Source organism: Xiphias gladius, chromosome 17 (genome assembly GCF_016859285.1).
Source record: "Xiphias gladius isolate SHS-SW01 ecotype Sanya breed wild chromosome 17, ASM1685928v1, whole genome shotgun sequence".
NCBI lineage: Eukaryota > Metazoa > Chordata > Actinopteri > Istiophoriformes > Xiphiidae > Xiphias > Xiphias gladius.
In genome coordinates this window covers 21447773-21465299 of record NC_053416.1, presented here as the reverse complement: position 1 = coordinate 21465299, position 17527 = coordinate 21447773, and the positions used below count along the sequence as shown (strand labels likewise).

General features: G+C 40.9%; 1 protein-coding gene and 1 non-coding gene across 2 annotated transcripts in view; both read right to left on the bottom strand.

Moving 5' to 3' along the window:
- abr (ABR activator of RhoGEF and GTPase) overlaps nucleotides 1-17527 on the bottom strand; it is a 127144-nt gene that overhangs the window by 1719 nt on the left and 107898 nt on the right. The window contains exons 17-22 of the mRNA XM_040151100.1: nucleotides 4268-4327; nucleotides 3662-3771; nucleotides 3251-3390; nucleotides 1626-1760; nucleotides 1375-1480; nucleotides 310-463 (exon numbers count right to left, since the gene is read on the bottom strand). Of these exons, the coding sequence (XP_040007034.1) occupies nucleotides 310-463; nucleotides 1375-1480; nucleotides 1626-1760; nucleotides 3251-3390; nucleotides 3662-3771; nucleotides 4268-4327 (705 nt within the window). The remainder of the gene's footprint in view (nucleotides 1-309; nucleotides 464-1374; nucleotides 1481-1625; nucleotides 1761-3250; nucleotides 3391-3661; nucleotides 3772-4267; nucleotides 4328-17527) is intronic.
- Nucleotides 7909-7981, bottom strand: trnav-aac. Its single transcript has one exon. It is a non-coding gene; the product is annotated as a tRNA-Val (tRNA).

The following is a 17527-nucleotide window of genomic DNA, read 5'->3' as shown; positions in this document are numbered from 1 at the left end:
ATGGGGAGCAAAATTCATCCTGAAAACATGTGCAGCGACCGTGGAATAATGCATGTACGCACTGGTCTATCATCTATCGGGATAGATGCCTACTCAGTTTCAAACTACCAAGAAGGTTGGTTAGTGAAACACAAAGAGGCAGAGGGTGCCAGAGATAAATATGGAAAATTAATGTACTATGCGTCTCAGTCACACACATTTGAGTTTTTAAATGTGTAGATTCACATTCAACAGTCAAAAATGTCAAAATGAAGAAAATATGACTTGTGGAATCAAAACCAAAATTCAAATGCGACTGCGTGTAGGTACCTGTGCCATGACGTCATGTGACCAGATGTCGGAGGCGGAGGTGATATGCTGTCCCTTTGTGTTCTCTGACTCTGAGGGCCTGAGCAGAGTGGGGCCAAACACGGTGGCCAGGTTATGGAGGGACATCTTGTTGATGGGCTCCTTCTCAGCCACCCTGCAGGAACAAACACCAGCAGGCCGTCAGTCAGGGAGGACGGGGTTAACGCTCAGGAAAGACAGACAGGTGACCCATTTCGTCAAAGGCCGAAAGGCGGTCATTACAAATGCAGTCACAAACAACACAGCAGACAAGTAGAGGGCTGCTGTTTTACTGGGAATCTGTGGGTGATAATGTGAAGCTGTAAAAAAGGAATTCAGTGGAGATTTTCCTTAAAGGTTAAAGGTTAGGTTAGAATCAAAGAAATGACAGTGGAAATTAATGTCTGGGGAGAGGAAAAAAGTCCAAAAGGGCCATTGTTGACCTCTACTAAAGTAATATAAAACAACTCCACACTGTTAAAAATACATACGTTATGATTAAAAAACAAAAGATATAAAACAAAGTCTAAAAAATTGGAGTCTATTTTTAAATATGCTCTGTCGGACTTCATTGAATATTTAATTTTCACCTAATGAGAAAGAGTTTCATATTTCAGAAGCCCAAATATGTGACTGAAAATTGGCCTCCGCTTGTGAAACGTCTGGGAAGATGATGATTAGATGATTGTCTTGTTGAGTCATAGTGAATCTGTGATTTACTGTATTGTGAAAATAAGACAGGAAATGTACTGGAAGATTTGCCTGTATGAACTGTATCTTGTATATAAAAGTACATATTTGGAAAACATTCATATAATCGATGGATGCCAAGAATTTGAGGGGGTTAAACATTTTTGTAAGGACAGAGTAGGATAAGTAAGGATAAGTTAACGAATAATAAAGAGTGTGAAGACTTTGTTAGACCTCAAATGAATTTACTTTCCTAATTAAACAAATAGATTTGGTTACTTTTTGACTGACGGGTTGCAAAACTGTGATCAGTAGGTGGCTCTGGGTATGAGGGAGAGTTTTTAAGCGTGCGTGTACCGTTTGAGGTGCTCCAGCAGAGTAAGGAAGGTCATGAGGTTGGGGTCCGGCAGGGTGCGCAGGAGGTGCATCATGCAGTTCTCCTTGGCTGCTGGGTCTGAGAGCGCTGCGAGAGAGAGGAAAAAAGATGTCACATCCAATTATGGTTAGACAGCTTTTTAACTTTAGCCCTCATCTCTTTCAGCTCCCCTTTAAAAGTCTAAAATGGCCTGCTGATGACAAACACACACTTCCTGGACTAAAGGTCACACCTATGCCCTCCATGAAGGCGGGGTAGAGGCGGTCGGTGAGTAGAGGCTCCGGCAGCTCCCTGAAGTACAGCTTAAGCGTCCCCGCGATGGCGTTAATGTCCATGTCACTTAGCATCACCAGGATATCTTTGGTATCTGCAGGTCAGAGACAAACAAAGACCAATTAGAAACCGAACACACTGCATTATTACAGGCACACAATAACACAGCTGCTCTCTCCTCAATAACCCCTGATCCAGAAGGAGACAGATGTAGATGTGCTTAATATTATACACAAAAATGAAAGGTGATGCCGGGGCTCTGCTCTTTCGGATCTTGGTGACGTAAAAGCAGCTGTGACCGGCACTGAGAGACTGTTATGCAACATAAAAGTTAAACACTTGACAGCTGCTGCACCTCATCTGTCCTGGATTCCCTGGAAGCCGGTTCCCACAAATCTGTTCTCTACAGTCTGTTAGAGTAAAAACCTCATATACTACAACCCTGGGCTTCAGCAAAGTCTCTACATTGAAAACTTTATTCATCTTAAACCTCCACACGTACGGACTCACACTAAATTTCTGGGAAATAACTAAGGACAAAGTAGGTAACTGCTTAATGACTGACGGATATCATATCATTTGACAGGATAAATTATCTGATGCTTCACTGATGGGATTTTGCTTTTAAATATAAATATAATATATATATATATATATATATATATATATTTTTTTTTTTATAATCGTAATGTATTGGTGCTGCACTATGGGACATTATCACTGCTCAGAGGATTGTACTCATCACTGAGCATGTTGGCCAGTTGCTGTTTTTGAAAAAATAAAAATAAAAACTAAAAGTAAATGCATATGTGAGGAAAATATCTCAGTTAGTCTATTCTTAGTCTACATGGAACGCACAAGTAGCATCTTTTGTATTAAAAGTAAGTCAGGTTTAAGCACGGAAAGGTTGCCATGTTTCCATAAATTAAGATGGTTATGTTTGTTATATGCTAAAATGTGATTTAAGTTTGAGAAGTTGATTATACTTGTTTACCAGAAACTGGGTCCAGTCTAAGTTTAGTGAAAATAATTGTAAGTACTGAAGTACTATGCATCCATGTTTTGTTTACATAAAGGTTTATATAGGCCATTTTGTTTTACCAACAAACAATTTCATTTAATGTTAGTTCTCGTCTTCTTTTTAATGGCAGTCAATTGCTATTGCAAGTTGTTTGATGAATTTACTTTGCACAATGCACATATGACTTCCTGTTTGTCGTCAGAGACAAACGTTTGTACTCGGGAACTCGTCTGCTTTCCGGGAATATGCATCATTGTTTCTGGCTGTTTTGGCAGCTTTGTTTGTTACAAAGGCTTAAAGGTTATTCTGTGAAACTAACATTTTGTTAATAAAGAATGTACATAATCTGACCATGTCCCGCCTTTTCTTCTTCAGTTACAGATGTATTGTGATATCTTGTAGATTTCATTGCGGTATACTACGTATCACAGAGTTGCCTGTTTTGTGATTCCCAACTCTACAGCATGGTGGTGACAAAAAACATTGAATGGTATTGTTTGATCTCCAGTTAAGACGATAGAAGGAAGACAGTGTCACGCAGAAGCCAGTGAGTGGAGTCTTACTGGTGTCAAACGCTGCTTTGAGGGCCTGGATATCAGTGGCCACCCCTGAGATCCTGTAGATTCCTACTTCGTCAATCCCCCTCTTCTCCACCTCCTCAATGCACTGACGGACTATGTAAGGCACCTTGGAGCGTTCGCGCCTGTGGACATCAACAGCAGTAAAACCCAAGTTAATTTTCTGATGTGGGTGAAATTAAACAGATTGTTGACCCGAAAACAGTTCTGGTTCTTTTCGTTTTTTGTCCATATCTCTGCCAGAGGATGTCCATGACCATTGCTTGCAAAGTTTGCTTGTTAGCTCAAATATAAACGAATGGATGTGTATAAAGTTGTAAAGTTTTATTTTATTTTTAAGAGGTCAAGCTTTAAGGTAACAGCCAGATTTGATCTGAATAACAGGAACATACTTACTTTGTCACCACGTTGATTTTGACTCCAAACACCCCACTCTGTTTTTTGGACGGCGTTCTCTTCAAGCTAAGGTCGCGACTCGTAAACTTCATTGAGAATTCCACTTTGATCTGATGATGAACAAACAACACAGCTCACACACCTTCTTTTTTGTCTTTGTTTGCACAGTGATTTGGAGGTTTTGACAGTGAAATTTTAGGACTGAGCTACTGACACAAGTACAGTACCCAACATCTTTAAACCAGTCATTTTAACCTTTGGATTTTATCGTAAACATTACAGCCAAACAGGTATAAAAGCCTGAATCAAGTTCAATCAGATCTCTTTATATTATAAACTCTGTTCTTCTTTTCAAAAATGTGTGTGCACTAACTCCTGCATTTTCGAGGACTAAACCTATATCTTACTTTGACTTCCTGCTGGAATGTAAGGGACACAGTGTTGTTAAGATACTGACTGTTGAACAAAAAAACTGTGCTATCAGAAACGCGGGCCAACCTTACATTGCCTTTGCCAAACACAACACACCTCATTACAATATTTATAGAATGTTTGTCATAATCTAAACTATAATCGCTTTCAGAGTTAAAATTGCTGGAGTCTTACCCCGTTCATCTCTATGACGTCCATGTGCCAGTTCTTGGACTGCACTGTCTGAGGATCCAGCTGAAAGATACAACAGAGACACAAAGACATTGGATGATAAGATTTTTGCATAGTGCTATATCAAATAAGGGCACGTGAGTCAATTAATACAGAGGATTCTCCCGCACGAGGACACCGCTAAGTCAAATCATCAGATAATGATTGTCACAACGGAAAAGTCACATTTCTGCATCAGTGGAGAGTCACTGTCTGTACAGTCACCAGAGAGGCAACAGTCTGCTTAATTGCAGCAGGCCAGAGTCGAGCCACCAAAACCACAAACAAAATGCTCTTCACACATGAATGATGGGGAATATTCTTACCACAGAAAAGGAAGCCAGCCTTTACCTTCTCAGTGTGTATTCCCAGCCAGTGGTGCTGATATTGAAAATAAACTAGTAATAATAGAGATAAAAAGCACTCTCGCCGCCTAGTTCCGAAGCGAGGACCTTTCGCGTCATAGGCGAATGTGATAACCACTGCACTACAGGAACTAAATGAGAGGCTTCTGCCCCCACTCTACAAAGATAATCTTAAAGTATGTGTTGAGAAAGCCCTTTCCGAAAGAATGTCTATTACCATAGTTGACCATGTAAACAGTACAACAAGAAAGGCAAAGCTGCAAGTGAAGGCACTTGTGATTAATATTCACAAAGTCCAGAGTTCACCTTTGAGCTGCTCCATTTTTCTAACCCCTGAACCAGATCCCAGTCAAGGAGTCGTTGTGGCCTGTGCTCGGGTACAACAGCTTTACAACAACACAGCCACTAAGTCTACTTTGAGAAGGAATGATGACACTTATGTTGCCCACATATTCCCCCCAAGCCTCTTGGGGGTCCAACAAGGGCTCCAAATTGGCTCAGACGCTTGGCCTCCTTCACCACACACGTTCTCAAAGTTTGGATCATGTGTCCCCTGATGAAGTCCGAGACATGGTAGATGGCAGCTTGTTGTTGCTTTAAGTCTCCTGAAGACTTTGCCTGCCGTGTGATGCCTTTTTTATGGGCTGTTTGAGCCTCTGAACTACACAGTCACTACACGTCATTACAACCCCACATAGTAATGTGCTCAACTTAAAGGAATATAATGATTGTTGGATGAGCACAAGGTAGACACACTTCTCTTACTGTCAGCATTAGGCTGAAACCATTAAGTTCTCAGTGAGCGTATTTCATTACCTCATAAAAAGGCCATTTGGCATTGGTTTCATGCATTCTTCTTATCATTAAAGCTTGTTTTCCCAGCAGGGTTTGGGTTTGAGACAAGGGACAGGTAATCACTGCAACTGAGTCTTTACACAGCTACTGCCAAGAAGAGGAGTGGGCAAAGATCCAGGACTCTCTGACGACACCTCCTGTAACCCCTCGAAGTAGATTTACTGAAAAAACAAAAATCGTTCTTTCCACCCATTTCCTCTCTATTACCCTCTGTTAATTTCTAAAAAACCTGATTAAAAATGAATGTGCTTAAAATGGGGTTTTAAAAACAAAAACAATCCTTTACTGGCAGTGGTTACACTCCCTGACCCGTTTCAAAAACTGTATCCTCAACTTTATTAAAAAATACTTAGAGAGGAACTTGGCCCATTTCCCCCCTGCTCCTTTCCTGGGAAATGAGTTGGTTTAAAGGGATGACTGCAAACAGCTTGGCTAAGGAGGCCTGCACGAAGCCAACTCAGAAAGACTTATTTTATACTAAATATTATGCTCAGAATAAAGAAAAAAATGTTAGGAGAAGGGTTACATGACAAGAAACCGCTTTCTTGGAAATGAACTGTGACGTATTGAGGGATGTGCCCAGTTGGCTGGTTTAAACAAAGCTGAAGGAGGATTACAGGTTTGATCCTGAGTGACGTATCAGGCAGGGAACCAGCAGGGAGAAGGCAGCAGGTAGCAGAATGACTGGAGAGGCAAAGGTGGTTGTAGGAGAGAGTCATTTTTAATGCAGCCTCGAAACCAAAATAAAGAACTGAAGCTCATATTCATCTAAGACATGGTTTGGTCTGGAAGGTAGACATGTGGACATAGTAGGAAATGACAACAAGGAATTAATGGTGTTTTTTAAGCAAATAAGATATGCTGCAAAGAATATATTTCAAGGAATTACTTATGGCTGATTTAATGTATATTAAGACCTTTTCAGACCTTTAAAGAACTGATACACCAGCATCACTTCAGTCCCCTTTCATCTCTGTCCAGAAAGATGAAAGTACAATGAGCAATTTCCGTTCATACGAATGCTTGAAGGGGATTTCGATCACATGAGCATCTACGATATGTGTGTGGATTCATGCACATGTCTAGTAAAAGATAAAAGTCAGAAACTGTCTTGTGTGTTTATTTTTTAAAGAGACATCCTCAGGCTAACATGGTTCAGATTAGGACCGCATCAATGTGGCGTCAAAGCTGTCTTTGTAGGAGCGTGAAAACTATCAAGGATGTAAGACTGAAGAGAGGCCAGAATGGACTGCAGCCTGAAGAGAAGCACAGAAATACTTTAAATCTAGCGGACCGTTGCACACACTGATTTGTGTGCATTCCAGTTGCGGCACACACTCAAAGCTTTTTCCTTGTGTAGAATACAATAAATATATATGTGTGTTTCAAAGACAGAGCAATTCAACCATATCCCACATCAATTCATATCACTGTTATATGGGAACTCATTGTAAAGCAAGTGCGTGCACCACGTTTGGGGCTCAGCTGGTTACTGTGCTCTCAACCTTGCGTATGGCGAACTAAACCTGGCCCCTGTATGCTCTCACACACGCATCCATATACATACTCATGTCATCGTTCTTCTATGCGTTTGAGTATTTGAAATAATTGCAACGGGAGGCATGTGGCTGCCACTTGCAGGCCCTGCATAAATGGATGGTTGATTTCAGTATCTTTTCCTGCCTCTGTCTCTCTGCTGGACTCTCTGTCAGTCAAGCAGAACACAGGCAGAAATGTCATGACCGAGAGTCTTAACTTCAAAATAAAGCAGACGGCTGTGAGCCAGGATGTACATACAGCCTGTACTCTGCCCTGACTGATCTGACAAAACAAAGCAGATAAGATAAGTCCTGCTGTTTTGCTACCACATGGTCTTTTTTTTGTACAGACAATGCAGGAGAACAAGCATATAGTTTCCTCTTTCATTTTTTGCAACAAATAGAGCAAGGGGGACTTGTTAAGAGAAGTAAACTCAGCTAAAGTTGGTTTACTGACATTTTTATTTGTCTTTATAATGAATGATTTGTGGTGATAAAGCCTTTTGGGTTAAAATTAGCCTTTCTGAAAATTACTTTTGACTGCTTTCTTGCCTCCGTAGTCTCTCTGCTTCTTTATCTTTGTAGTATATATCTTTGTGTGTAAAAAGACATTCAAGACATTCAAATGAGTTAAAACAGGCAAGATGCATTGCCTATTCTGATAAAATTAATAAATGGCTCATTGTTAAAACCATCAGTGACCAGTTTTGAATTTTTTACTGATCATTAAATTACTTCATACTGTACAAAAATGATTAATTGTTCACACACAATGAACAGTGATACTGTAACTTCAACTTCCATTCCGTAGTAAAACCTATCTTCATCAGTGATCAAAAAAAAGTGCTGTTCCCGCCCGGTTTCGAACCGAGGACCTTTCGCGTGTTAGGCGAACGTGATAACCACTACACTACGGGAACTGGCTGCCTAGTACCCCCTCCCACTCGGCAAAAGATAATCTTGTCCTCCTTCACCAGCAAGTGGCATGTGAGTCACACTGCTGCAGCAGTTGCGAGACTGACAGCAACAGCAGACTGACACAGCAGGACAGTCAGATGTCTGAACCCCTCCGGAGCTGTTAACATTCGCTTAGGGCGTCTTTCCAAATGGCCATGCGAAAACAACGCATAAGGTCTGATACAGTTAAAAACATGTTTGGCCCAGAGGCCTGTTTGTGGCACAATCATCCATTACTATGCAGGAAAGCATTCCTCACTGACATGTAAAAAGTGCACACCTGCAATTCGTCCAAAAAAAACTTATTGCATAAATGATTGAACTGGGACGGTTTGGTCAAGTATACATTTCAAATATAAGATATAAAAACCTGAATGTATATGTTTAGACTGAACATTCTTACTAGTGAGAAATTTCCAACATTTAATAACTAATTGCATTGGGTTTCAATTAGATACTGCGTTTGGATACATGTTTGTTCTTCATAATATGAATATAATTTTTCTTTAAAAACAAGTGCTGGTTTATGTAGATATGAGACAAAAAGGTGTTCAACACCAGAACAGCAGAAGACATTGTTGCCAAACACTAACTGAAATGATGTCTAAAGCCTTTAATAATAAAATCCTTATACACTTAATTAGCACATTGTAGCTGTGCTGGAGAGTTAATGCATGCTGGAAACTATATTCAAAACTCGATCCTCTGATATGCTAAATTAATGAATTTCTGTTTAATTTGTCCTTTGTGTTTCATTGCAGTTTACCATTGCTGCTCTCTGGCTGATTAAATATTCATTCAGCTGCAGAAAGCTTTTCATTAGTGCTTTAATTAGAAACGTACCTCAAACTGCATGGCTCCTTGACTTTAGCAGGATTACAGGAATTGTTTGTGCACTGACTGAGCCTTTCTTCATTTCTAGCTAACACGTCACACTGCACAAGCGCATAACTATTTTTAGACTTATGAACCACATAAGCATAATTGTTTATAAGTGTATCAGTTTGGGCGTCTTTACTCAACAGCTGCTGATGTCACCATAGCCATGTGAGGTCTCTGACTCAGTTGCCATGTTGCCTTGTCCTCTAGCTTCCTAGCTTGAGCCAATCAGCGGGCATTTTCAGCTCGCAGAGGGTTGTGATTTGCAGACTTTCATCTCTGCAGGCAGTGTCGGATTCTGTTATAGGGCCCGTAAACAGCAACACGCAGATTCGTACTACGCTTATGCAACATAACCCTTCCTGCAGCCTGGGTGAGTAAGGGCCCTGATGCAGAAAGAAGTGAGTTATCCTACACTTAAGAACAGAAAAAGAGTGAAATAGCCCTTTATTGCTCAGGATTTGTGTTAAACACGTGCACTTCCTTCATTCAGTAGTGCTTTTATGTTTTTTTCCCCTTAAAACACTCCACTCTCATATGCTTTCCTCATAATGTTACTATTCGATTGATATCAGCCTAAAATTGGATGGTTAACGTTTCTCTGCAAATAAAAAACAGCATGAAACATGATTTCTCGAACACTCTGAACTGCTTTGCTGGATGTTACAACTCAACAGGAAAGGCCCTCAACTATTATATTGAACCCCCACAGATGCAAACACCACTTTGTTCCCCTGTTATACTGACTAATAATCAAATTTCTAATTTAATGTACACGTATGCTATCAAGAGACTGGGGTCCTAGTCACACTTTTGTGATGTAATGAACCCTCATGTTTGTCTTGGACAGGCCTGCAGTGATGTTTTTCAGTTATCAGTCTTGTGGGGACATTGCATAGGCGTGGGCTCACTCATTACCTCACTATTCAGGTCATTTGTGATCTTTGCCTCTGACAGCATGTGCCATTTGTAAGCCATTAGATCATCTCTATGTATGTTTACCCAGTGGAGTCGACAAAATAGCTGTTAATGCAAAGGAGGAAGAATGAAGTGTTGCTTTTGAAGCAGGTGCCAGTATGATGACCAGAGGGGTCCTGCTTCAGCGCTGATGTAATATGGGGAAGTTTTGATGACTAAGTTCGAGTGCTTCAATGAGATAAAAAATATCATGAAAATCAATGAATCTATTGAAATAAACCGGCAAAACAAGTCATTAACTGATTATCCTTGACTATTCCAGATACATTTTTGAAAATTCTCTCATTTCATGTGGTAAGTCTGGGTCATCCTCTTTATGTTGAACTGTCTGCCCTAACACAATTTTCCTGTCATTACCTAAGCCCAGACCGCTGTTAAAGCATGTGATGAACGTACCAGAAACCCACATCTCCTAACTCTCACTGCCTAATTAGCACGGCCAAAAGCAAGGGGGTCATTGTGGGTATCACCCTGAGAATGCTTTACTGACCTGCTCCGTTTCCCCTGGATCTCATTAACCAATCACAGATCCTGCCGACTGGGGATGGATTGGGGCCAATACAAGGCTATGCCCTCCGCTGGGGACAGACAGAGATTTATTTGGCCTATATAAAAGGCCATTATGGGACTGCCTGACATTTTAAGCACACAGGAAGGATGAAACCCTAATATCTTATCTGCACTAATCAACATACTCAAATGGAAGAGAATAATTTCGTATGTGGGCTAAAATGCAGCGGGGGCGAGAGGCGGGACGAGCGAGAGAGAGGGCGGATGATAATGGTTGGATCTGATTCTCTTCCATAGCTAAGCTGGCACGATAGCTCCATTGTTCTCCCCGCTAAGCTGGCTGAAAGTCCATAAAGAAAATAAAACCAAACCTGCCCAGCAAACAGGTCATCAGCCAAAATAAATCCCAACATGATGTTAAACACGCAGCCAAAACGGCTACAAACCGGCAACAGCTTAATCATCATTTCTGGGACACACACGATACATTATGTCTGGTTCAAGGCCAATTAGTGTTCCCGGCCAGCCTCCCATCTCATCACACTGTATCTTAATTAGGTGTCACTTTAGGCTGAAGGAGTGAGGACAATTCCCCGGTGTGCTTCCATACCCTCATGCACCCTTTAACATCCACATTCCTGTAAACACCCTGTGGATAACACGATGCATGCCACAGATGCACACAAACAGAAAAAAGCAATATGCCCTAAAGTCTGCTTTCCCTGCCGCCTTCAATAGTTCTTTGAAAATAACACTTAAATTCGCTCCTCCTCATAATAGTTATCTGGGTGTTTTGGAAATTAAGACAATTTAAAGACAAATTTCTTAGTAAATTTGATCAATTTAAAAACCAAAGTAAAGCTAGCAATTCATTTCTACTTAAACATTAGCTGATTAAAGCTATAAAATGATGAAACTGCAAATAAGAGAAAAATAATAAAAGGAAATGATGTCCAAAGGTTTTATAAAAATATATGTAATGAAAAACTCTATATAAACCCTGTCCTGTCTTAAACTTAAAAACAGGACATTTTTAAAAGACTTTCCAGACTTCAGATTTTCGATGTTTTCTGATACCTTTTGAACCTACTGGCCCCCTGATATGTTTCAGATGATTCAACATTATTGCCTTTCCCCCATCAAACAGAGTTCACCACCATGTAGAGGCAGAAATGCAGGGATAAGGGTGGAAGGGTGGGGGGTGGCATTCTGGAATAGCTGACAGGATCAAAAGGCAACTGAGCACATACAAACTGCAACACACGTTTACTCATAAAACCTGGCGTTCAAAGCGACATTTAAAATAAATGAACGGTTGAATGGGACTTCACAGAGCAGACGGGTGAACAGGGATTTCTGTGCAGGGTAAGAGTTGGGATGCAGGACCACATGCATCTAACTGCAATGCTGCCAGATTTGGAGAGCAATGAAATAAAGAAACCTCCTTAGTCACATTCTTTGACTTTAAGACATGTGGATTTGTGCACAGAGAGGAGAGGAATAAATCAATACAGGACCTGCGGGTCAGTGCAGTAATGTCTGGGCTTAGTATGTAATTCCCATTTTATCCTCTGTAGTATAACCAGTGGTCAGCCTTCCTCAGGCCTGTTGAATGATGGAAAGCACTGAAGCAAAGGTCAAGCCAACTCTCAACTTTTGAATAAAGTTTCTAATGCACGCAAATTACAGCTCAAAATTCTGGCGATGCACTCGTGATGAAGACGAGGAGGTGCGCTGAATAACTGTGCAAACATACAGTGAAATTAAAAAGAGAGGCTCATATCTCCACACATTAGTCAGAGTTTTAGCTGTGTGTGCAGAGCTATGCATAGAACCAGGACAGGCTCAAAACTGCCCTTTCTGAATGAACCTCAATCTCATAATCGCACACATGGTGATCGCTATGTTTTCCTTCTAATTCATCTACAATCTAAATGAATTAGAAATAATTTATGCAAACACAATGAAAAGCCAGTAGTTTATGATTAACAAAACACTGTAGGGGAAACTGCAAATAACTGACTGAACAAAAGAAAAAAAAATGAAAATGTCAAAGTTTAATCCAAGCTTTACCTTTGCAATGCTGACTGCATTAAAAAAAAAAAAAGATGAAAATGTGTCAGACACGTTTCAGGAGCTATTTGGGACAATGTGACACTAAATTAGTGAAGGAAAAAAAATCTGTGCTTGGAATTTCACAGGGGCGTTAGATTAGTTAAACTAGAAGATGACAATACCTACAATGACCAGCAGGGGGAGCTGGTCTGATACTGAAACACATTCCCAAAATGATTTTATATGGAAATAACATGTTTGTCATCACTAGCAGTTTTACAGGAAGACCAGCAAAGGCGGGTGGATGTAGAAAATGACAGGAATGACAATAGGGAGGAGAAAGTTATTATTCCAGAAACAGACAGTATTTTTTAAAGTGAAGGTGATTTTCACCTCCTTTTTGTAAATTTAGTCTAGTGTAGTTGAGTATTCAGGGAATTAATATGCCTTCTTAGAGTCTGTGCTATTTATCCAAACATTAACATCAGGATGTACTTACTTGTGGTGGAGGATCAATCCTCAACACATACCTGGATTTGAAGAATATAACCACCTTTTTTAAGCTGAAATAGTAAGCTTAGTTAGTAAGTTGCATCAAACAGATATGAGTTATTTAAGGATAAAAGTTTTTGTAAAAAATATTATTTTTGTATGTATTGTGGTGGGTATTGCTGCATTCAAGGTCACAGTTTAGCCATCTTTTTATTTAGCGCTACACAAAACTGTCTCTACCGCAGTCAATAGGTCCATCAGATAAGAACAATAGTCAGCTCTGCGCTGAAAGACAGACACTCGGGGAGAGACTGCATGCACATGGAGAGGGAAACACTGAAAATAAAAGACACGGAGCAAACAGATGGAAGTGGCACAGTGATAAATAGTAGAGAACAAATGCAAGGGGGGATAAAAGAGTGGAAACACAGCTTGTGTATGTATGTGACGCGAGCGTGTGCATATGTCAGCCAGAGACCTTTTGTCTGAGCAGCTTGCTGCGGACGCGGCCCCATAGCTTGGCCCCGGTGTTGGTGTGCCGCTTGAGCACAGGGGTCTGTGGCTGGCTGGACAGATTGTGCTGGTTCTGGTCCACGCAGCAGTGCTGCTCCAGACGCTCACACACCGAGTTCAAGTTTACATCCGAAACCAGGATCTCCGTCATCCCAAAGCCTCTGTTTCCCCCTCCCACCAAAACACAGGTGGAGAAAGTGTGCCGCTTACAACGGGGAGGGAGGGAGGATGGATCCCCACGTAACCTTCTTTCAGATGTCCGGACCAGGTGCTGGAGAACTGCTCTAGGAGTTCACCAGCAAAAAAGGAAAAAAGTCTCCCACAGCTGATATTCACTTCAAAAAAGGGGAGAGCGATGAAACGGATGAGAACACGATGCTGCCATGGTTTCCTTGATAAACCTGATCAATCCACATTGGTGCCCTCTCCCTGAGCTCATTCCACAGTCAGCTGCCAACATCTCCTTGCTGTGCAATCTGATTTCCACAATGGCAAACGCAGATACAGAGCGCTAGAGCAAGGCAGAGAGAGAGAGAGAGAGAGAGAGAGAGAGAGCGAGAGCGGGAGCGAGGGAGGAGGGAGGGAGATCAGAGGAGTGAATGAGCTCCCGTTGTCACTGAGTGGCCTTGCTTCGCCAGATGTTGATGGACACACCTCCAAAGGGAGGGGGGAGGGGTGGAGGGAGTAATAAAAAGTCAATGAGAAATGAGGAGAGCAGAGAGAGGGAGAGCGAAAGAGGAAAGGAGGAGGGAGCGAGGGGCTGCTAAACGCTGTAATGTGTTTTGTTCAGTGCTTTGACCCCTTGTCAACCTTTCCCAGAGCTGGTCAGCACACTCAGGAAGTGAGTAGAGAGAGGAATGTTATGAACAGTAAGCGGTAGAGAAGGTAGGAAACTTTAAAATGGGAAGGTAATGGTTGATGAACAGCAGACATATTTGCTTGCAGATTAAATTTCAAAAACGGCCAAAAAAAATCATCTCAGTAAAAATCTAATAAGCTTTAAAAGCTTCAACATTGTTATATCCTCTCAAAAGCCACATTTTTCTTCTCTTTTCACCGTCTTCTTCCTCCTCTTCCTCTCCGTCTGTGCTATCATGCCTATCGCTGTAGATGACTTCTCCTCACCACACTCTAACAGTACTCTGAGTTCCACTATTTAATCTCCACTCACTGTGAATGTGTGTGCGCATTTTTCCACTACAATGCTCAACCATTTTTTCACTAAGCCTGTCTGTTGACATTGGAGAGTCACTCAAAGACATCCACATGCAAGTCGGCCGGCACGTCCTGGGAGACACGCAGAGCGGATCACCATCTTTATTCAACAGTATAGCTGGAGCTGGCTGCTCTTAAAAAGGCGTATTCCTCTGTATAATGGATCGATCGGGGCAGGGCAGTTGGTGTAAGCCTGTCAAACTCCATCTCCATCCACCGTGTCCCATCTCATTTGAATTAGAGGGGGAAAATATCCTGCTGGGTAAAGGTTACAGACACGAGGCTGCATTTTGAAACCTCCAGACCAGTGAGACAGACTGCTGGGCTAAATGGTAGTTATGATTCAGAGTTGGTGTGTACTGGCAGGTAGACTGAGGCCTGCTGATTGTACATAAAGGGGTTCGGATAAGAGGAAAGGGGTATGTTACACAATGTCCTTGATCTAAAGAAATTGTAGGACACAGCTGTATTTACTAGGATGGCAAGTGAGATGCATAAATATCTACTTTAAAATAAACACTTCTGCAAATGATCTCTCTACTATGAAAAAGAATCAGATTTAATGACTGAGGAAACTTTTTTCAATATCTCCTATACTCATTGATTGTACAAAAAGATCATTAAAGTCACTAAAAATGATTGATTATTGATATTTTAGATGATGATTTAATATCTGTCCATTATAAATTCCCTCTACTACAGCAGTTACTGGCAGAGAAAGAAAAGTGAATATTTTCATTAGTTTATTTCAAGTAAGATCTGAAAGCACCTTAAAAAGCAAAGTCATGTCATCAAGCGGCGTCTCAGATAGCAGCAGACAGTATGATCCCGCAGTGTCAAAATGTGGGTTAGTGTGTGTTCTGTGGTGAAGATTAAACAGTGAACAGATAGGACGGGTGAAAAGAGCAGCCCGTATGTCTGACTTTGTGACCGATAGCGTAGGAGAACGAGGGCAGGGTGGGCTGACATGGAAGAGACCTCAGCCAACCCTCACCACAGAGTATTTTTAACTCCCAGGGTTCGTAACTATGAGATATACACGCTGCATGCGTCACAGCTTGGAAAGAATGTCTGGGAAAACCATGTTTTGCAAACGGGGGAAGGAAAAAAAAAAACCACGGGGAGACAGGAGATATTTTTGTGCAAGATGAGAGAGAAGTGGAACAGAAATAGATGAGTACAATTTAACTATGTATATATTAACTTATTCATATGTGCTTCAGACATTCTTTTTGCAAGAGAGTTCTGCTACCACAGCATCCATCAAAGAGAATAACATAAGCATCATCATCATTGCCTTAATGATTTCAAGCGTTCATTTCATTTCATTTCAGTTCTGAGTAAGTAGGTTTAACCCATATGGGGATGCACTGATCCACCTTTTTCTCTTCGATACCTCAGATGAAGATCTGTATTTAATGTGGATCAGTCACGTCGTGGCTGACGCTCAACCGTTTAATGAGTATCGGCACTGGCGCATCAGATTGCTGCGGCCCTAATAGTGTCGTTGACTCAACAGTCCAAGATTGTGTCTTCTATTTCCTTATTTTGTCTCAGTGACAGTCAAAAAACACCAGGATTCAGTTTACAAAGCAAGCACATCTGAGAAGCTGTACACAGCTACTTTTTGGGGATTTTTACTTGATCAATGATTTTGCTATCACTGATGAACTTTCTTTTGATTACTGATTAATTGATGATTGCTAATAGTTACAACACTTGCAAGAGCCACCGTTTATAAAGCTGAACATAACTGTGACACTGTGTAATCTTAATTTTCTATAAACTTTAAAGTGAGACTATGTCACTTTTGAAAAAAGAAACAACACATTCTTTCTCTTACAACTGAAAAGTAAAAATGATAACCAATAAAATGCACCCTTCCTCAATTCAATACACTCAGGAGTTTTGCCGATACAACTTTTCTTAGGCAGGCAGCTTATTGTGGCTAGTCTAAACTAATCATAGCAAAAGTTAGGTCAGTATTGCTGTGTTACTGACACTTGTGAGTGTGTTTACTGACTTGGGGAGTATTCTGTTTTTGTCCCACTCTAAAATGCCAAAACCTACACTATGTTTTAGCATTTACCTTTAAATAGTTATTTTCACTTGTGGCCACAGTGGTTGCTGTTCAGCAAACATTATATAATCTCACTTTAAGGATAATGCCATTATCCTCTTTCCAGTCAGGCGTAGCTCTAATTTTAACACTGCTCTGCAAATGCATTCAAATGTTTTTGGCTGCTGGTTTCCCTTTTAACTGTCAAAAAGCCTGAAAGTCTAAAGATACTGACAGCAGTACTGTCCCCAAACAAACAAAACGGAAAAAAAAAAAAAAAAAAAAAAAAATCAGATGGTTCATTCTGTCCTCGCATTCCAGGAGTTTCTCATGTTATTATCTTCACTATCTTCATTATTTGCTCATGCGCAATCTTCTATGACTTTTTTCTGTATATCTACTATATTCACAGTCATGTGATTGATCATTTTTGGACTGCTAGGTAGGTTGCTCAATTTACAAACAGGCACAGTTACACAGAGTTATTCTTTACAGTAGCAGTAGCTTTTCAGGCGTCTATATGAGCCGGTCAACCAGAATCCAACACTTCACAAGACATCACATCAACAAAACCATGGAGCGAAAACACGTACATGTATGCTCTCCCCCAGCGGAACAGAAACGCATAGGGTACATTGATACATAGAGTGCTCCGCTCTCTCCAGTGTTAGATCATAACTTATTTATGGCATTAAGACCATGCCTACGCATTGTACATACAGACATGTTAACCCAGAATACCGTGGGTTCACACAACTCAACATACATTAAAACAGTCCTGGCAGTTCTGCCACGGCTGCACACAGAC